At 39.9% G+C, this 22,766-nt stretch overlaps 1 protein-coding gene across 2 annotated transcripts; it reads left to right on the top strand.

Annotated features, from left to right (window-relative positions):
- Nucleotides 1-488: 488 nt before the first annotated feature.
- On the top strand, nt 489-22,766 carry LOC139448896 (uncharacterized). Of its 2 annotated transcripts, XM_071230417.1 has the most exons (7): nt 489-703; nt 8,035-8,225; nt 8,918-9,486; nt 11,702-11,989; nt 15,093-15,239; nt 17,092-17,312; nt 20,808-22,766. In XM_071230417.1, the coding sequence occupies exons 3-7, from the start codon at nt 9,420-9,422 to the stop codon at nt 20,973-20,975; spliced, it is 891 nt and encodes a 296-aa protein (XP_071086518.1). In that variant the 5' UTR covers nt 489-703; nt 8,035-8,225; nt 8,918-9,419; the 3' UTR covers nt 20,976-22,766. The 2 variants fall into 2 exon arrangements, with proteins under 2 accessions (XP_071086518.1, XP_071086524.1); XM_071230423.1 differs by lacking the exons at nt 489-703; nt 8,035-8,225 and adding an exon at nt 8,295-8,369.

Here is a 22,766-nt window from a genome sequence, read left to right as displayed (position 1 = left end):
ATCTGGTTGATGACGTATGCATATAACTCACTGAAATTCCTTCAGTAATAAAGATACGAGAATCACTTTGAGACATGACAATGCCACATTTTCCCCTGAACAAATCCATCAATAAGTGGATGTCTCTAATTACGGAGTATTTGGCCTGGAACGGGGAGCGTGGATACTGCCAATTCCACCAGAAGAACCATCGACTATTGATCTTACAGTGAAGAGTCACGACTGCACCATTGCGGTTGAGCTGTATACGACGCCGTTCCCAGTCGTTGTCGTGTATGGCAAGTGTTGGCTGTGTGACTGGGCGGTCCCGTGGGACAACTGCTACCTTTTATAGGTACAGCCCTGACTTGGATGTTTTAACAGTAATGAAACTTTCATCATGCCTTACAAACGGATAAATACGATCTGAAGAATTCTGCAATTATGTGCAACTAGAGAAGCTCAGTTGTATCGACTCGATGATGTTGGCAACTTGCATTATAGTGGATGTGACAGATTGTTTCATGTTAAAGGATTAACACTCATAGTGAATTGTGTTCTGATGGAAACACTGTGGCTGTGCCATAATGTTGTCATCACCTGTTCAGTTTTCCATGACAGTCAGAAGAGGTCATTTATGTACAATTCCATCAAATTTCATCATCTTCAACTGCATCAAATAGTTCATGCAGTGTGTTGAAGCGTTGATTTGAGATAGCTTTAGGTAAGCCTTTCTGTTTTGGCATGTGTTTGACAAGTTACATGATATTACTGAAATATGTAAGCATTGGACAGGTTAACAAGGTCAATCAGTTCATCTTTGTCTTCATCAAACGTCCTATACCTAAGCAGTCGTTATGTATTGATAAAATGATTACGCCAAGCCTGCGTGAAAGCTGGCAAGATGGAAGCGCTTTCAGACAGATTGTGCCACTTATGGCATGTCCATTATAATTGGTTCAGTAAATGTTGTGCACATGTCATTGAATGACGTACATATTTTTTTAAGTAGTACGAGGTTTTTCATAATGTCATGCTTATCTGGAGACTAAATAATTATAGGAATTAACTAGAAATAAAAACAAATCAGAACCCAAACATCAAGCTCTGGAAATTGAAACATATAGGTATGCACCCATTCTGTGTACTGTGTTTGCTGCGACTAGCTGTACCTAAGTAATACCACACAATCAATATGTGGGCTAATCTAGGACTTCGTAATTGGGTTGCTCTTCAGCCTGAGGAGAATTAGGATCAAGTCGCGCGTCGACATACCTGCCGACCTACCTGCTTTATGGTAAGTCCTGTTCATGACATTGATTCTTGACACGTCCTGATTATGATAGTGAGTGTAAGCAAATTGTGATTATGTCAGTGAGTCTTGATATGTCTTGTTTATGTCAGCGTGCCTTGGTAAATCCTGTTTATGTCAATGAGTCAGTACAATCATGTTTATGTCTGCAAGCCTTGATACGTTCGGTTGATGTCAGTGAGCCTTGATAAGTCTTGTTTATGTAAGATGACCTACTCCAGTCCAGTTACCTTCACTTGACACCATTCAGTTAGTTTTTGGTTTCAACCCCTACAAAATATGTTTCAGTTAAATCACTCCGTCACCTGTTAACATATGTTACCAAAACTCCCTTGTGTCTTTTCTTGTGATTCGCCTGAATGAATATGCGGACAGTTTCCTGGCCGCGTTAACCAAAATACCTTAACAGATGGGACTTGTCACCATGTCAGAAGCCCGGCATAAGAGGGACGAAACACGGCATGGGAGGCTCGGAGTGAGAATAATGTCTCTGAGCTAGGTATCTATTTTAAATTGTGGCATGGTATGTCAATTAGTTAACACTACAGAACCGGCATAAATACAAACTAGTACACGCACGCGAGAATTAGGTCCTTCTCCTAATGTATATTTCGATAATACATAGTGTGTGGAGCAACGATCCACGCCGTCAGGATACGATGACATGCGCTCAATCAAGACCTCTAGCATGACCACCCGGTCTATGTAATCACCGCGTACCACAAACATGGGTTGGTTGCGACCCGATCAGACCGGGAATCCTCATGGAGGATGTTCTAATTAGGAACCGCAAATATACATTCCTTCAAGACAAAATGAACAGAAAACTTGGCTGTATCCAAACCAAACTATATACATGTGGTAACCTGTATGTTAAAATAGTCGTACTGTGTGGTTGATGATATCTATGTGACAACAGAGCATCTGACTGCAAAAAATGTTTTTATTTAAAGAACTGAGTTACATATGCAATGCATTACGATAAATCGAAATAGTTCTAATGGTTCTTCGGTAAGGACGCGATGTTGTATAGCTAAGGAACCTTCACGTCGTCCTTGAAAGAACATTTATATATAAATAAGTATATTGATCAAATTGCAAAGCGCGTGTTTTCAAAGAATATCTGAGATATAGGTCATATGTTATTACATTTAACGATAACCTCTTCCTCTCGGTATACCTCCATGTATTAGATAATGTGTAGCATCTGTAGTTCCGAGTTCTCAATGACAGTATGGCCTCGGATATGCATTCTCGGACCATGTTGAGACGACTACGCAGGCAGAAAATATTGTCTTAGAGCGTCACAATCGATGAATTGGATTTTCTTTCGAGAGACTGGCAAAATAGACACAGGTGCCATTCAAGCCTGATGCTAAAATTGCAGACTAATAGTGGACCGGTTCCTGTATTGAATACATGTGGCACCAGGAGCCACATTTCGGCTCAAATGTTGATTTTGCTTTGTACAGAAAAATAACAAACTTTATCCCTGCACGTACTCGCGAACATCATACCTCCCGTCTCGGCAACAGAACCGCTGACCCAGACTAATATTTCACTTAAATGAATAATTTAACCTCGTGTTAATCCAGACACAAATGATTCATTAATGCAGTCGGGCTTCTTAGTGTTAAATCCTCATACCCAAGACCCGGGTTCTATTCTCTGCATATGTACGAGATGTTAAACCCTTTTCTCCTATCTCCACCGTTGATAATGATGTAATATTGCTAAATAGGGCGTGCAACCGCACTCGCATCTAGTGACATGTCAATCCGGTCGAGGTCACATGGAATGGTACGTTGGTATGTACGGGTAAGGACTGTTCAGACAAGGTACGGTCAGAGTTGCCAAATGGTGTATGCTTGTTTGTGCAACTGAGCATTGCGACCGAGGCAGTCTTTGTTGTCATTTATATATTTGTTCAAAATTCAAATCTAATTGTTCATATTTGCTTATTGTTGAGCTTGAGGAGTTCAGGATAAAACATTGTTCTATCATAACGTCATTTCATGAGATTCGAATATGCCATCGCAACTTGATGGCGTCGTAAATTTGACGACGTTAATGTTGAGAGGGAAGGGTCTAGTGAGTCGGCCCCCGTATATGGAGATGGAGCTGGGCAACGTAGATATAACGCAATGGTCGAACGATCGTATCCAAAGGCTGGGCTGGTCAAGATCTCTAAGACTGACTAACTTTCAACTATGGTCCATAACAAAGTGAACTTGTCAATGTAGTACATTGTTTGAGTAGTCCATTGCAGGTGTATTTGGTCAGTTGATGTCATTATTATACTAGTGACAGCCAGTTGAACGTGGTAGGGTTCCACCTGGACACAGAAATAGAAAAAAAACGAGTACTGATCGCGACCAGTCATCAAGTTGTTGACCTTAGAGAAAAGTACTCCCCAAGGAAATCATGACGCATGTCACAAGTGTATGGGAATAAATGCCCAAGCTATTCCACTGTTAAACGTTGGGCAGCTGTGTTTAATGCTTGAGAACTAGCCTTGATGATGAACCTAGGTCGTGACGTCCTTCAACTTCCATCAATGAAGATTCAATCGGAAAACTTATTTGTCAGGTAGACGGTTTACCATTGCTGAACTTGTGGTAGACTCAGGTCTAAGCCATTGATCCATTGAAACTATTATTTACAAAAGAATGAGATATCTGCTAGTCGTGTGCCAAAGTTTCTAAATTCTGATGTTAAGGAAAAGTGAACTGACATTGCCAGAGAAAAGTTGAGCTAATTGGGGAGGATTTTTCGGGAAATTAAACAAGAGATAAATTAGTAACGGGTGATGAAACATGGGTCTACCACTGCGACCCTCGTGGTTTATTTCCCCTGTAGTGTTTTATTGTACGATAAACAAGTCCCACTCGTCGTATATTTCTTAAATACATGTGTATATTCCAGGCGAACAGGTTCTGTAAAATTTTTAAAATACTTCCAGTTAGACACTGCAAGCAGTCACATTATATTTATAGTGCTCTGAAATACGACGCCATCTTTGATTTGCTTTGCTTTAGGGAGCAAGGCGCTTTTGGAAGCCATACGAGCCGGTATAATACAATAAAGACCCCTCGAAACACATCCGAAAATACTTCATCCTAAACCGTAGTCAGGTGGCCATCAAAGTGACAGATTCTTCAGTTAGAACAAATGTTTTTCTCCCTTGAGAACTGCCTTGGAATTGCAGCATATATGAGCTCTAATTCGTTTATTGTGTACGTTTTCAAGAGAAGTGGTTCCACAATGTTATAACAGATACAGACTGCCGTAAAATATTGAAAGCTGACATTGGATGTCATATATCAATCAACATCAGTTAAATGACATCGTTCAAGCATTAGGATGTTTTTAGTTCTGTGCTCAGGAGCAAATTTCGGCTATAGGCCTTCGATCCATAGAAAAACATATACAGTAGTCTCTGAAATAAGATTGTGTAGAAGGTTAAATATAATAATCCTCTAAGGGAATCTCGAGTATTGATGAACCATCAAATCTCTTAATTTCAGATGATAATGATGTAGGCTGATAGTGTTGAGAAAGTGATGGAATGGAGTGAAAATGGGGGTTTCGTTTATTAAATGTTATTGTATATTTGAAACCAGAGAAGAATGAAACAGATTCTATTGCGCGTTAGAAGAAACATATGTAGCGGTAAAAAATTTGTGCATGGATCAGAGATACTAGGCGGTGATATATGTATGCTGACATGATATCATGGGAAGTTAATATTCTATCAAAAAAATGATTCTCATAGATGATATAGATTTTCTTTTACTACATGGTTTTACTTTTAACATAATAGGGTAGCGATGCCACAATGCCGTTCAAAAAGAACTAGCATCAGCTATAAAAAGTTTCACCATCAGGTTATAGACCAAGGTCGTTCCTGCATCTCTGGCATATTCGTGTATGTACTGGTAGGAACGCGCAGGCATTTACTTGAAACATGGCTTCGATTTCAGATATGGGTACTAAATGTGTGAAGTTCACTTTTTGCGCCTCTTTGGCTCACATTGTTTAAGTGAGCTGTGAAGCATATACTACATTTGCCTCAGCTAAAATGCCCAAATATTTCATTTTGATCCGACCGCGTTATGTAGGGGGTATAGATATTAATTTATCGCACATTAGACTCTTAATAACATCAGTAAATCTGCATAAGGTTGTATTGACATTATGAAACCCAAACCCGATCAGTGATTGTGATTAATCAACCACTGTGAGATTTCTTCACACTGTCGTCGTCTGGTTTATTTGTTCACGATATCGTCCAATGGCATATTTGTTCACATTGTCATCAATTGGAATATTTGTTTTCAGCAGCATCCACAATTTTATTTGTACACACTATCATCCACTGATATATTTGTTCCCACTGTCATTCTCTGGTTTATTTTTTTCCCACTGTCATTCACTGATTTATTTGTTTGCACTATCGTCTATAAGTTTATCTGTTTACGCTATCATCCATTAGTTTATTTGTATGCACTTTTATCAATAAGGTTTTCTGTTGGAATTTTATCCACTGGTTTATTTTGTTCTCAATACTTTTTACTGGTTTATTTGTTCACACTGTCATTCACTGGTTTTATTTGTTTACACTTCCATCCAAGAGATGATTTGTTTACACTATCATTCAATAAGTTTATTTGTTTACACCATCATTCACTGATTGATCTGTTTACACCATCATCGAAACGTTTATATGTGTACACTATCAGTCATTGGTTTATTTGTTAAAAACTGTCATCGACTGGTTTATTTGTTTACACTGTCCATAAGTATATTTGTTAAAACTATTATCCACTTGGTTTTTGTTTGCACAATCTTTCACAGGTATATTTCTTTACACCATTATCCACTGGTTTCCTTGTTCCCACAGTCATTCTTTTTTTATTTGTTCACACTATAAACCACCGGCTTGTTTATATATTGGAATAATTGTTTGCACAATCTTCATTCGCAGGTTTATTTGTTCACACTATCATCTACAGGTTAATGTGTTTACACTATCATCCACAGGTTTATTTGTTCACACTATCATCCACAGGTTAATTTGTTTACACTATCACCCGCAGGTTTAATTGTTTACACTATCACTCGCAGGTTTATGTGTTCACACTATCATCCACAGGTTAATTTGTTTACACTATCATCCACAGGTTTATTTGTTTACACTATAATCCACAGGTTTATTTGTTCACATTTTCATCCGCAGATTTATTTCTTCACACTATCATCCACTGGTTATTTCTTCACACTATCATTCACATGTTTATTTGTTCACACTATCATTCACATGTTTATTTGTTCACACTATCATTCACATGTTTATTTCTTCACACTATCATTCACATGTTTATTTCTTCACACTATCATCCGCAGGTTTATTTCTTCACACTATCATTAACAGGTTTATGTGCTCACACTATCATTCACAGGTTTATTTGTTCACTCTAACATACACAGGTTTATTTGTTCACACTATCAGTCACAGGTTTATGTGTTCATACTATCATCCACAGGTATATTTGTTTACATCAACATTCCCTGGTAGATTTATTTACACTATTATCCGCAGGTGTATTTGTTTACGTTGCCATCAACTGGTTCATCTGTTTACACTATCATCCACCGGCTTGCTTCTTAACGCTACCATCCACTGGATCATTTGCTCGCGCTATCATGCCATGGTTTGTCCTGGAGTTATTGATTCGTACATTTTCTGAAAAGGCAGAGACGCAAACCTACTCACTGAGTCAGAAACAGTCAGAGGACGTACAAACTCATTTGTTATGAGCTATACAAAATTCATTAGTTCTGAGTATTTCTGTCAGCACCCGTTCAGAAGGTGTCGATTTCAAACAAAGCTGTTACCGCTGAAGCATTTCTTGGTAGGTCCCTGTGACATTGTAATATGAAACGATATGTGTCGAACAATCAATTTTTAAAATGAATAAAAGAAAAGCAGTTACTTGCAATTGATCGATAAAAGTTTACAAGACATGTTTTATGCGTTACTGGTTTACAAAGGAATGAGAATAAAATGTGTAAAGTAGTTTACATAATCATCATATCAGAAGCATCTTTATCAAGTCAGAAGAGGTTTGAAACATGAATGTTTTAGCAATTAAATTAACACATGTATGTGAGTGGGTTATACGTCGCTTTCTTCATTATTCCAGTTATATGAATATAGTAATATGAAAGGATGGAATATGCGATGGAGCCGCCTCGAGGTGCAGATCTGTATAGTTGTAGCAAATATTCACGAGCATGGGTGTGGTTCTGACAAATCGCAGACGATTATCTGGTAGAATCGGGGATCCTGGCACGACTAGGGGAGGTAAGGATTTCTGTGCCACAGAGCACAGGGCTGCTCACGTCCCTTTACTCATAGCAATACTGGCCACACTAGTTAATGATACACACATTAGTACACTGTTATTTCATCAGTGTTCTTTTGACCTATCCCTGGATACTGTCGACACTTAGAGGCAATGGACACAACATTTGTTCAGACTAATATTAGCCACTAGTTTCATCGCGAAACTTTTAAATTGACTGATTTATTAATTTCAGTGAACTGGAAACAAGGTACTTTTAACAAGAGCTACCTGAAGTCTGACCTGTTCGGGGCGTTGGAAACCATATGAATAATATTAACCACAAGTTTCATGATAAAATTAAAGTAAAGCTTACTTATCTGAATGTATTTTCAGTGAACTGGTGAAACGACAAGTCAACAGAAGGCACCTGAAGTCGGCCCGACCAGATATCGTATCCAATGCGTCTCCCAAGACACTCTGTTCACTAGACGTCTGTAGAAGCCGAGTCAATCACAGAATCACATGCACAGACCAGACCCAGATCGGTGATATGCATGTGTGCGTCGCGCAGGTGCATTTTGCAGGTCATTACTTCACATACATATGTACTCTCTAAGAGGACATCCACTAAATACACGAATGCCCTTTGTGACACTGTGTCCAAATGTATAGTCATTCCGGAGTGGCAAATGTCAGTGCCAGTGACAAGCTTCCAAGATGTCCAATGCGTAAGTGTTGGCTACATTATATACATGCGCAAGGCACATGTGTAATATATTGATAAAACATAAAGGGAAAATTAAACCTTTTTCATAATTAATCAACACTATGATGAAGGTTAGCTACAGTTGACAGAACAAGGGATTATATCTTTGTTAGCGTAACATATACCTCTGTATTTTTCACTGAATGTCCTTTATATAAGCTATAGGTATAGATTCCCTGCAGGTTGCAAGCATAATATCTCAAAGAAATGTTCTCTGTAATCTTAAATCATTCCGAGAAAAGTGTGTGTTTAAGTTTTTATGAACAGAGTCATTTCACGCCGTGACGGATTAACCTAATGTTTATTGTTTATTCAATGGCGGTTTAAATCTCCTGACTAATATTTTACTGTGGTTGAAAAAAATCGAAATTATTCACGAACGTCTTTAACGTGCTGTGAAAAATTGACAAGACTGATTTTAGCGCGGGATGTGATGTATTCAGCAAATATGGAATAGCACATTGTTAATGGTTATTTTACCATTTCCATTTCTTTCTTTCATGTGTCCAGAGAGTACCATTCATATTTGCTTGATGACATATCAATTTGAAAATACATTTTGCCTGAAGTGGATACAACGTCTGATGTTTGGATACATGATGAAATGTACACCACCAATGATATTATTGTTCAGCCAGAGGTTTGATGACAACACCGTTGATTATCAAATGTAAACCACCTTTAACATCTATTCACAGTTCTGAGTTTGAATAGCCACCACCAATGATCCAATGTAAACCAATACTGATATCAATGTACTGTTGAGAGTGGGAGATCTGAATACAGCACCGTTGATGATCAAATGTAAAACCACAAATGACACCAGTGTACAATCAGAGCATGAGGTTTAAATACAGCACATTGATGACAAGAAGTGGACCAACATCACGCTCTGTGAATAGATAAGGTTTCTAGTCAACAAGAACAATTACACTTGTCGACGTAGCATGAGCAACAGGGGTGTCACTCACTCAAGGACTCAACCGATATCAGCATTGTTTTCACAAGTGCAATGAAGTTTCTACACAGCTGCCTTCTTCTCTCCGTCCACCTTAACTTCGTCCTGACTCTTCTTACGTGTGAGTAGTGTTTCCAGTCATTGTTATCTCATCTCTTGTGCCTACAGTTATATGCCCTTCCTTTTCTAAAAAGCTGTATCCATGCTTGAACAGCCACACCTTAATCTACTATACAAGCAATGCATAAAAAAGTATTATTGATTTGGGCTTTCAATTGCAGCGCTGTTATGTCCCCGACACGATGGATAAACTTCTATATATGGCATCTGTGGGGGTGCAAACGGGAAGTATCCGTGTTATGAACGGTCGCTGTGCCCACACCCCACTGTCACAAGAATTATTGAAACAGTGCTGTCTATCACAGGGAACACCTTCAATTGTATATACACTACACTGAAAACCCCGTACCGTGAAATCTCATTGGCCCGGGACCGCTTTAATGTAGAGACGTGTAAGGGTACATATATACACATGTTTTGTTAATCATTTCGCTTGCCGTTTAAAGGCTGTTCAGAGAAGGTAATCTATAACATCTTTAAAGATACAGTGAACTTAAGTATTGATCCGTTCGAGAATATGATTACCACTCAAACCACACTAGCCCACGATGTAGCGTGCTTCAGTTCAAATGTTATTCCAGCTTTGAACATCACACAGTGAATCATATGTAAACAGCTAACTGATACCACGAATGTTAATATATTCACTCGTTAGAGAACTGCAGTTTTTATTAGATGTTTAATATGAAACACAGATGCACAGTCACTGCATCGATCGCATCAGAACGACAAGGCTCCACCAGACATTACGATATTGAGTTCGGATGCTACTACACTCATGGGGAACATACGTTCATTCTCATAAAGTTAATGGGTTGTTGGTGCCAATATGTAATCCCACGATCAAGTAGTGATGATGACATTCTGCGCTTGAGATGATGAGCAATCGAGATTGAGGATCACATTATGCATAATTCTCATGCTTAAGCTTCAAATGCTTTTTATGCTTAATATTTAGGTTGAAGAAGTTTCTACGTAAATGGATGCAGTAACAAAGTCGTTCGAACGATTGTATTGACAGGGAGTGAGCTGGGATCATTAGGCTTTGAACAGTAGTACAGTCATATCAGGACGTATCAGCTTGATGTGTGTGGTGGGCTGCTGACAAACCAAGGATCATATAATCGCGGCGAGCCTGGGATTCAAATTTTTTATCGGATCTTGGCACGGCGCCTTATTGCCTTTGACCACTGGTCCACCCGGCTAACGAAACATACAAGATGCGTGCCCAGTAGAAAGCCAGCGATTGGGTGGCAAGTAATTCAGTGTTTTCACCGCGGCACTCTTGACCTCGGTGCGAAGACTCGTATGAACATAATTTAAGGTGCTTCTTGACGTCATATTTCAGCCAAGTGATGAAAACGTCATGAAGCATATTCGTCTTGCCAACGCAAGTGTTATCGTCCAAATAACGGGGATTGTAAGTGGAAACGCTGCTCTGTATGTCAATTAGTAAGGTAACTAACTACCTTTAGTTTTCTCGGGGCGGCCTGATATTGATGTGTTAACCAATATACGTTTTTGTCAATTTTCAAGACATGCAATGTTTTCTTTTTCTGAAAGTATTTTTTGACAATACATCTTATTCAAGGCACCTAAAGTATCCAGTGACAAAATATTTTCTCCGATGAGGCAAACATATTTTACAATATTTACTCGCCAGTCCCTCGTAAGCAAGGCGAGATTTCCAACCATGCGTCGTCGACCTTTACTTAAATAACTATTATCCTTGAATAGAACAGTTGTAATACTTCCGATGATTTTCATGAATGATACAATCATGAACTTCAGGTCAGACACCCTAAACTACTGCCTTGTTTAAAACTAAAACCTTGTTTAGAATTACAAGCCGTGAGAATTACAAGCATTGGTTAATGGTGACAAAATAAAGGATCATAATAAAAAGTGAACAAGGGTTGCAATTCTGTCTGTTGTATCTTAGAAGGAAATACCACCGGTTCTGAAGATGATAAAATTGTTTTCCTTCGGGGGTTATTACACAGTAGATCCCCGATGTGTCTGTTCATTAGTATCAATAATATAAGAATTGAAATAAAGGCACATAATCAAATATGGGCAAGTAGACAAACAATTATTATGTTTTTTGAGCGACTGAACTCAGCTTGCTAGAAGTGCCCATTTGCTAGCGCCTAGTCGCCTTTTTTGTGGAACTAACAGATGGAACGTCTAGCAAGTCAAAGTTTTCTCTGTTTCAGACTACATGACAGAGAGATGCTCTGAGAATCTACTTGAGATGGTGGACCGCCCAGTCTCAGCCGGGATGTTGCGTCTCACGTACGAGAATGAACGATACCGGAAGGACATGGTCTGCACGATGTCCATCCGGGCACCTGCTGACCATCAGCTGATGGTCAGGTTTCTAGACATGGAGATCGAAGGGTTTATGTCGGAGGGGTGTGAGTCGGATTACTTGATGCTCTATGATGGTCCAGATGACAAGAGTCCTTCCATGGATAACCACAAATATGTCGAGCAATATACTCGTAAGTATTTACAGTATGGCCTTTTGCTTGTTAAAAAGGGACCATTGTTCGTTTTAATCGTATAAAGTATCGCTTTAAAGTATACATGTTTTTCTCCACAGTGGATTAAAACAGCACAAACACATCAGACACATTGTGTGTAATAAACATACATTATTTTAGGACTTCCATCGAAAGAAATTAGTTGGACAGGTTTAAACATGTCATATCAATGAATCTTGTTTGTTCAGAATTAAAACATTCAAGGCCTCAGTAAGGCTTTCAAAACATGCTTTAGTATACATAAGGTAGAGGTAATTTCCAATTTCGATGCATCATTAAATAAGATTATATCCGATGCAATCCCTATTGTTGACTTCTTCAATGTGTTCCGTGTTTTTTAAGAAGAACAGTTGACTTTCCTTGTATGTGTTTGTAACGGGTGCCCCGGTGGGGCAGGATACGCTCGACTTTTCGTGAACACATCATCACTTTTGGATAGTGATTCATAAACACGCGCGTATGATATCGTCGGAATGGTACAAAGTACGATCTGTACAATGTTTTTGTTGTTTTCATTTCTTTCAACAATTTAGCTAACCTAAGGTGAGTTATAAATAAAACAAAAATCCACAGCATCCATGACACATATCCTTTAGTGTCACGAATGGCGGCTTGTCACAGGTGTCCAGCTCTACTGGGCTGAGAAAGTCCAATTAGACTCTGAAAATGTAATTTCGTGTTAGCTAATTGAGCAAGGAATTCGTCAAATTCAATTGATACATGAAATCACCATCTGAATTTCAAGCGGGCATAATCATTTCCTGAAACCACCAATAATAAATCTTGTCACTAAAATATAAGATAGCTGTTTGAGTGTGTCAAATATTCTTTTAGATGCCACAGGCTCGTGAAGAATATCGCAAGATACAGTATAAGCCTGTTGTTATGCACGAGGTGATGCGGCATTACTTAAATAAGTGCGGAAGAGCTGGGGGAATGGCAACACATGTCGCCTACGGTGCAAATATATACTGAAGTCAGTATCTCTTGTGTCCGCCATGTGCATTGGTGACTGCCGTGCAACGTCGATACATGGAATGGATGAGGCGGTTGATGAAGGCCATAGGCACTTGAGCCCAGACTCTGAGGAACGCCAGACGCAGTTCAGCTGCAGTTGTCGGCCTTGGTCGGACGTCATTCAGCCGTCATTGAATCTCGTCCCACAGGTGCTCAATGGGATTTAAATCGGGACTGAGGGCAGGCCACTGCATGGTCCTGGTGCCACTCTGCTGGAGGAAGTCTATTGTTGCTCTCGCAGTGTGGACACGGGCGTTATCATGCTGAAACTTGTGTTTTCGGCGACGTGCCAAATGAGGTATGGCGTGTGGTCTCAAGACTTGATCAATGTACCGAGTTGCTGTGACACCATTGCCTCTCCTTGGACCGTTGTTCTGGAAGTCCACAGGGCTGACCCTCTGTGCAAGACCAATTCCACCTCACACCATGATGCTCGGACCACCCCACGAGTCTCTCTCAACAACACAAGCATCCGAATAACGTTACCCACGGCGTCGCCAGATTCTCTCTCTGTCATCTGCTGGTCGGATACAGTAACGGCTCTCGTCTGAGAAGAAGACTCTTCTCCACTGCTGGTGGCGCCAATGCTGGTGCTGTGTTGCCCACTGAAGACGGTTCCGGCGATGACGTGGTGTCAGAATGGGTCCTCGGTGTGGCCTGTGACAGTGGAGGTGTCTGCTCGTCAATCGCCGACGCACGGTTTGCGCACTAATGTGTCGCTGGTGTGTCCCCATGGTCTGTCGAGCAGTTTCCGCAGCAGTAACAAAGCGATCTTGAAGATGCTGTCGCACAATCTGACGATCCTGACGTCGGGTGGTGACCCTTGGGTCTTACACTACGTGGTCGGTCATCTATAGTGTTGGTGGTCTGATACCGTTGCTGGAGCCTGTATATGGTCCTTACGTGGACTTGAGATGCATTGGCTACTTGCCGGGTGGTTTGTCCAGCTTGCAATCAATTTTCCGTACAAGATAATGTTAAATTTTAGAAACTTTGACAAAAAATACCCAGATATTTAAATGACAACTTTTCAAGCAATGTTACTTGGGGTGAGATTTCTTTTGCAGTTCAGTATATATAAACGGCCAAAAGAAACTTTACCATATTTTTTAAATCACACTAGTCCGAAAACTACAAAAGATAGATGAATGAAGTCAAATCTATTGAAAAGATCAAAATCTGAACGAAATCAACATGCAAGGACAGTCACACAGCATTAGATGTTGACATGACAGGTGCCCGAATTGGGGTGGGGTAGCAAAAGCAATGGGAAAATGGCACACACATCTAAAAACGCTTAAGTTCAATGACAGTTCACATAAAATAACGTGTATGTCCAACCCCTGAAATAAGACACGCAAAATCTCTCCGGCGCATAGACATAGATAGTCAGTCTGATGACGCCATTCTTCTTTGAGGGCCTGGATCAGTTCTTGTTGGTTGGCTGGAGGATTTTGCGTCGTCAATAACTGTCCTCTGTAAGGTATGTTAGCACCAGTTCCTTGAGCTCTGACTCGACTAACCATGTGCCCTAAGGCATTCTCAGGAACCGATTCCGGAGATGCAAAGTACTCAAGTACAGGTCTTCATTTGGCGTAGTTACCCTAAGTGTGCCTGTTCTTGGCCCGTCTTATGTCTGCCCAGCCCGTCTGTAACGTTCCAATATGGGCATGGGTGGATTCATCTGTATAATACACAGGGCCCATCTCGCGTTGTTCGCATGTCAGTCGTGGTATTTCTTTCGTGGTTTGTGTATCAGTGTGAGTGTCTGACATGCCGTCTGTATATTTATATACCATTATTGCGCGTGTTGATTCGGCTGCCCAAGCAGCACGTGTTTTTCTCTTTTTCGTATTGTCTGCAGAGAGCATTGTTGTGTTTGGACGTTTTGCATTGATGAAGAACTTTTTATATCTTTACAATTTCAATTTTTACAAGTAAAATTTCTTTTGGCTGTCAAGTTACATGCAGTGTAACATTTCTCAATAATGTGACATTTGAGCATACACTTCTGTCCTGTAACATGACTACGTGTATGTTTCAGAAACGCCCCAAACCAATAAATTATGTGGATCTCTCACTCCTAGGGCGACGTTTGTTACCACCGGTGATGTCGTCACGTTAGTGTTCTACAGCGACATGACGATTGAATACAGAGGATTTGAGCTCATCTTCACTGCATTCCATACTGGTGAGATTGTGTGTTGGTGCCATTGCAAGCATCGTGTATGTCTGGTCTGGGTGATGTGGTGTAGTGATAGTACTGGCGAGAACGAGAAGGATCCATGAAGGATCCGCATCCCGTGCGTTCGACTCGTTTAATCCTTTAAGTTACAATTACATAAACAGTTTTACGCCCCAATAGCCGTGAAGAATCCGCTTGTGGTGTTTTCGAGTCCTTTCGATAATGAACATTTACAAAACAATTCGATTTCAGAGTTGCATCCCTTAGCAGCGAAGGCTCCACTCGTCGTGCGATCGAATCCTTTTAACTACCACCCTTTACAATAAAATTCGCTGTGCAGTACTGTGGCCATTAGCTGTACCTGGAAATATTGATCGTGGGTTTCCAATGTAATCTAAGGTTCGCTTCAGTTATGACACTTGACCGCGCCAGGATCCTCTGATCATGGTTCGAATCTCAGATTCGCCCTGATTATGGTTCTTGGTTTGGTTGCCCTAAAATCTACATTGTCAGAATGATAAAACATTGGAACTGCACTCAACCTCGGATAGGTTACTGCTGCGAGAAATCTGAAATCTTTCCGACAAAGACATTATAGAACGAGTTGGACCCTTTCAGCTCAAAGTCTCTCCTCCTCAACTTAACAAAAAATCCCCACTCTTATCTGTTTAGAAAGTAATATCAGTGACACTCTGTGTTATAAGCAGCTATTGACCTTCGCACCCAAAAATATTATTATTATTACCAATATGATGCGTTTTGGTATAATGGTGTATCAGTAAATACTGCCTGTCTATAATTTTCCTATATTATGAGATTGAGACCTTTTGTGCTCTAAATATACAGGTTATAGCGGTTACTTACATGAATAGATATGTAACATTTTGTAATACACAGCCTCTCTGATGTAGGGGACAGATCGAATGTCCGTAGAACGGAAGGTCGGAGGTTCTAAACGCGTCATACCAAAAGACGTCAAAAGATGGTAATTGTTGTTACTTTGGCTGGCGCTCGGTATCAAGGGGATATAACAACGATTGGTCGTCTCGGAGTCAGTATTGTGTCTCCGAGTGGTATGGTCATGTTAAACTGCAGCATGATATCCCACTGGGCTATCACTATGAAACCGGCGAACTCTCACATGGATATATAAAAGAAATAGTCATGAACAAGACCTTAAGCTCCATTTCACCTTGCTACATGTTGCAATGAATTAATGGTATCAAAATAGTACATGTACACATTGCATTTCGATAAATGAATCATTTCCAACTGGTTAGATTTGTTGTGAAAACTTCCATAAATGCAAAGAGCTTACGAAGGTTTAGATAGACTCTTGCGGACACAGCTACAGGATTGGTAGTTAACGGAATTACCTCGGATTATAGCTTATAGCGTCAGAAACGTAATCGTACAATGTGTATTTTGGGTAAAATAAACAAAACATTTTCTTCATAAAGCTATAGGTGTTCATTTTCAGAAGGGGGCACGGATAGCACAGTCGCCAGAGACCCTGAAATTCGCGTTTCGTCGTGTAGGCGTGCCATAAACCTTTGGTCAGAAGTCGGGATCTCGTCTACAACGTCGGGTTTTCCTAAAACTGGCACGCTGTAGAATACCTGAAATACTGTTCCAAGCTGCGTTAAACCAAGCTCAGTCGCTCATTTTCAATATGTGTTTCATTCAATTATGTTTCGGATATCGGTGTGTGACATGATATCGATGTTAACTTTGGATACTGTAACTGTGTGCCAATTTACGTCATCGGTACATCGACGGTAACATATTTATATTTAAAGTAATCGTTATGTCCCCCGATATATATCTCTGTAACGCTAGTTTCTCAAAACCTTTTAAGGCAAATGTGATACAACCGAGTTCAGATGTAACAACAAACGTTGCATCAACGCCAGTCTCCATTGCGACGACTACAACAACTGTGGCGACGACAGCGACTGGTGCGGCCCCAGCACCATCCTCATGTACTTCGTCATCTTCATCTGTGTCGCAGTCTTCATCCTTCTCGTTACGTCAGTCATCAGATGTGCATGTCAAGAAAAAGCGCGCAAGTTTCCAAAGGTAGTATTTCACGTGCAGGTCTGTTTGTTGTTTGAGGCCGCAACTCTCCAGCTGTATGAGCTGTAAATAATGGGGTCTGGACCAGACAATCCAGCGATTGACAACATGAACATCACTCCACGATTTCGGGGTACGATGACACGCAAGTCACTGAGGCTTACTACCCAATTCTTGTAAGTGGCTTCTTACGACCAGCATAGGTTGCTAGTGACCAATTCTCCACAGACTCGATTATTTACAGGCCGCCGTCATACTCGTGTAGCTGGAATATTGTTCAGTGCGTGTGGCGTTAAACAACACACATACACACACACACGCACGCACGCAGGCGCGCGCGCACACACGCACACACTGTGTATATACCACTGAATTTCTCTAACATTTACAAAATAAGAACGATATGTGGTATCTCAGTGTGCTAGCACTATAAATCGGCATCAGTCCGGAATAGTACAAGCAGCCACACAAACACATAAACGTACATGCACGTCGCTATATAAGTACAATAATCTTTGACGCGACGTTAAACCCCATTTCACCCCACCTCACCTCTCCTTACCGTAGTGAAACAGGCACAAATTACACCGAAAAATAAATTGCTCATTTAACGTAAAAATGTTAACTCTACTACAACAAAAGTCCTGATTGCTTTCAAACGTTACAAAACACCAGCATAACATCTCAAACGTACAAAACATACTTGCATACAAATCGATTTAACAAAGTAGTAAGAATCGTTTTACACTAAGGGACACGCGATGACGTTGCAATATGTGTGCATCATTCAGAATCTGCACTCGGCTCACCTCAGTCCCAAAGGTAATCTCGACCAGCAATTGGGAGGAAGACATATTTGAACTGGATTCACTCGTTAAATACCTCACGTGACTATCACATTACACAACACAATCTGGGGGCTGTTCCGAACATTATATAAACGATGCGCGATATCAAACTGTCTAGCTCATGTATATTAGACACATGTATTTCTCGAAAACAGGGCGGCATGTTGTATGACCCTTACGACTATGGTCGTTAGTCGATTTTCAATGAAACCATCCAATATCGCAATTTCACTGTTGTTGGGGGTATAATGAAGGTAAGGGGAAAAGCGGACTGGATACAAATTTCAGATTCTATTCGGTATATATCATTGCACAGGTTTCGTGGCGTTCATTTATTGCCACGATTGCATGAGGGCGTTTTTTTACGTACAATATTGGGATAAAATAATACAAAGAATTGCCCCCTACAATCTTGGAATATTCGCATAGACAAGTAGCCGGAAACGACCTATCCCTTTCAACACAAGCAGTTCGTCCAGTCAGTTAGTAGTAGTAGACGTAGGCGTAGACGTAGACGTAGTAGTAAGCAAGGCCGTAAGGGGTCACACAATGTATCTGTGATCCGACTGACTAACAGTAAAAGAATAAGCTGCAATAATTCTTGTAAAAAAAGTCATGTTGTATGTCTGTTAGATAATGTTGATTGGGCGCCTTCTATGACAATGCGATTTCAGCGAATATTTCATTGTTTGTTTATGTATACTGCGTGTGGGCTTATCATATTAATTGTTTATCATCTTGACAGTGGGAAATACGCTGGAAATGTAACATGTTTACGAAATAGTTTCTCACCCTGGAATTTGTTTTATAAACAATAAAGCCCTGTTGGTAAGAACCCCGTTTATCCGCGAAACTCCTCTTACCGTTAGGAAAGTAGATCCATATAGAGGGTCAACAAAGTGTCGGTTCCTTGATCTTCCTACGAAAGGCATAGTCGAGGTTATCGGGGTTTAACTGTAACAGAATGTTATCAATGAACATACTATTATACAACATGCAGTGTCATCGCGTGTCTTGGTGTTTTTTTTCCATAAAGGTGATATCGTTAAAATCAAAATAATAGTTATAAAGACTTTTGATACGATCAACTGTAATGGTGCAAACAATAACGTATGTTATGATATAAGTATGATAAAACTGCGTTTGCCAAAACTTCATGCTGCTAACATTTATAGATATTGTACGTACACCAGACTAAATGGACAAATTGCTTGCTGTCAAATTATCAGATTCCCAACCAGACAACCAGATAGAGATGCAGCGGAGACAGATGGCAAGGCTTTGTTGTAATTATTGTGGAGAAGGAGTTATTTCAGGACACTAAAGCTGGCTTTGACCGACGGAACGTAAGTCAGGGAAATTAGTCTGCTTTCCCGAACAACGTCACTTGTTTCCAAGTAGCTGATATGCTGCCTGTATCAAGTAAGAGAATATCTGCAAGTGGGAGGCGTCCTCTCTTAGTTCAAACGAAGTACGAAATCAAATTGCCAATATCAATTTTCGTCCCTGTCACTTAATTAAATGTGTTGTAACATCTTACGAATATGCAGTGATGTGTGATAACTCCCCAACTATTATAATTGTATTGTATTGGGTAAAACATAGTTGCGACACACTTGCAACAACTGTAATACTGATAATAGCCATGAGATGTGGAACCCAAACCTTAAAACTGTAAAACCTGTTTAATCCTTTTAGCACGATTACCGTTACCGTTAGGACCATCTAAAAATGTAAATAAAAAATCACTCACTATTTCCTAGATTCTGTACATTAATGGGGTTGTTGCTAGTTATGGAAGATTTATGTATAACTGTACACATCAATCATCGTTCACAAACATGTCTCTTTAAACACTGATTCCGTGAGTTGAACAAGTCACAAAATAACCCTTGTTGGAAGACTCGACTAAGGATCGGGTGGTGAAACTAGTTGACTTTGTTGATTGCATGTCATCGTATCCGACGGAGCTCATAATATCAATCACTGGTCTGTCTGGTCCTGGTTCATATACATTACACATGTGTAGGTGGAGTGTTGGTGGCAGCGGCGTTGAACAACAAACAATGATTTCAATGTATCGACATGTTGACCATCCCATGCTCTCGGTTAACATCGGAAGCCTGGGCTACAGGATCTGCCCTCCCACAATAAGTTGACACGTAATGTAACTGCAATATTGTTAAAAAGGCGTTCAACCCAATCATGCCATGTATTTGGGAAATATTCAGATGTTTCTGTCACACTAACGAACTCTGAATGAAACAGCCGATTCGACAGCCGGATCACCGCGGAAGCTAATATTGATATTTGCACTTCTTTCTCAATTATTGTCGGTAGGCGTTATAATTCTGACATATACATACATATAGTATTATGCGTTACAAAATGCAGAGCTGTGGTTACAACAATAAAAACAATATGTGTGGCAATACATAAGAATCGACAAAGAGTGTGTATTTCAAGTACTAAACACACTAGAGCTTGAAACTTTTTTTCTGCACCAACTTGACAGTGCGCGTTCGGTGCCAAATTCAACCTACCGTGGTTAAATCAACAATTTACCTAGCTCTTCATTGACAACACAGCATGTTTATCTGACAACTTGTTCACTTACAGTTTTAACTCTCCCATTCCTTTCTTCTTGCAGAGCAGTTCATCGGGGGCTGACAATGACCTCATCACGACCAGTACGGGCATGCGCGTATCCTCCTTCCGGGGCTTCTCGGGACGGGGGTCATCAATCAGTTTGAATTTGTCGTCAGAGCCTCTTGCACAGCAGGAACCTCTCCTGAATGAAAGTCAAAGTAGTGTTTAACACACATGGACCTGTTCTTCAGTGGGATGGTTATTCTGCTGTGCTTTGTGGACATCATGCATTCACAAATTATAATGTAACAAAAACAACAGAAAAACAGAACACAAATATTCCTTGGGTGGCACTCCCTTCTGGGTGAAACTTTCAGAAACGACATGGTATATGGAATATATGCCATAATGATCTTTACTGGTTACATTTGGTATTTGCCGCTCAATCAGTATCATTGTACCTGTAGTTTAGAAGCATCCATGCTGATTGGCTGATGAGAAAGTTCGCCTCACGCGACCTCCTTTGAAGAGGTCAGGTCTTCAGACAGAACAATAGTATCTGGCGAAAAGATTTCATTTCAATGACATTGTATCAGGACAAACTTTACATATAAGAAAATATACACGATGTGTCAAGTCACTTGGTAGCCGTGTGTACGAATGAAGTCTATGCCCATTTAGGGAGAAATAAAGTTCACTCCGCCACATAAAACAAGGTTAAAAAGCCACCGTTCTCTCGTCGTTAACGATCCTACCAAGGGATAACTTTGTTACATCTTTTACTCCTATATTGTTCGTTACATTTCAACATGATGTTATTGTTTTAAAGATGTAAGTTGAGTATGCAGTTCTCAAAACGGGGACACCAAGTGGTGCTGTATATACACGTTCAGAACAAGCCCTCTAGTTAGCATAACTTCAACTTACATAAATGAAACATCAAGTGTTTGATACTTGTGTTTGTGTGCTCTACGTGTTGTAAAGAATGAGAAAAATAACTGTGAAGCCAGAAAAGGAATGGATGAAATTATTATTATCAATATATTTTATTGAGTATTATAACTGTTGCTTCATGTTGATTGGCAGGTTCGAACTATTTCTTCCATTGTTTTCACTGAATCCACTGTACATTCCACTCCGAGGGACCACTGATCCTTGGAAGGACACCATACCGAGTCTATACACAATGTATATATAATTCTTGGGACATACAAGGAACTGACGCCATCTTACAGAAATTGAATTGGTTTTAAGTGGATTAACGAATACTGTGTACGGTGTATTCCTGATGGCTTTCCAAAGGAGGAGTTTCTTTTACAGACGGGTTTTCACAGTAATCTGCGCACCTTTATCAGTAAGTTTTACAAAACATTATTATAAATACACATAAGTAATTGTGAAGTTGTGTTTGGGAACGAATATTAAATATTCTTAGATATTTGTTAAAGACAAGATATATCCACATAGAAATTAGTTCAGCAACACCCGTGTATTCTCTGACTGAGCAACTTTATTGAACTAGTGCATGAAATGTGTAAAATATTTTCATACCAAAAAATGATTTAGTGAAATGAAAGGATTGAGGAGGAACATAGCCAAGTTTACCATGAAATAATGTGTTTTTTTAGATGTTACAGATTTGGAAAATGACTTAATTTCAACCAAAAACGGTTCACGGAATTGAAGAACAATGTCCTGCAAGTCCAAATATTTACTCTAAAACTGAAACGTCTCAAGCGATAGACCTAGTTTATGGTTTCACTGTATCAATTTTACACAATGAAATATGTCAACACTTGTCGATAAAAGTTTAAACTCCGAGGCTTGCCAAGGACGTTTAAAGTTTTTTCGATGAGTGTTGATGTATTTGATAGTGAAAGAGACTTGGGTGAGAAAAGTAACGTCATTTGAATATGTCGTCATGGTAACCGGTGAAGTCACAATGATCTGAAAAGCATTGTGATGCAATTTCATTGCAGCAATATATCCTTTATGTATTTGTTGGACAAGCCGTAACATT

Source organism: Haliotis cracherodii, unplaced genomic scaffold (genome assembly GCF_022045235.1).
Source record: "Haliotis cracherodii isolate W230 unplaced genomic scaffold, xgHalCrac1.p SCAF_10, whole genome shotgun sequence".
Lineage (NCBI taxonomy): Eukaryota > Metazoa > Mollusca > Gastropoda > Lepetellida > Haliotidae > Haliotis > Haliotis cracherodii.
This window is presented reverse-complemented; position numbering and strand designations above follow the sequence as displayed.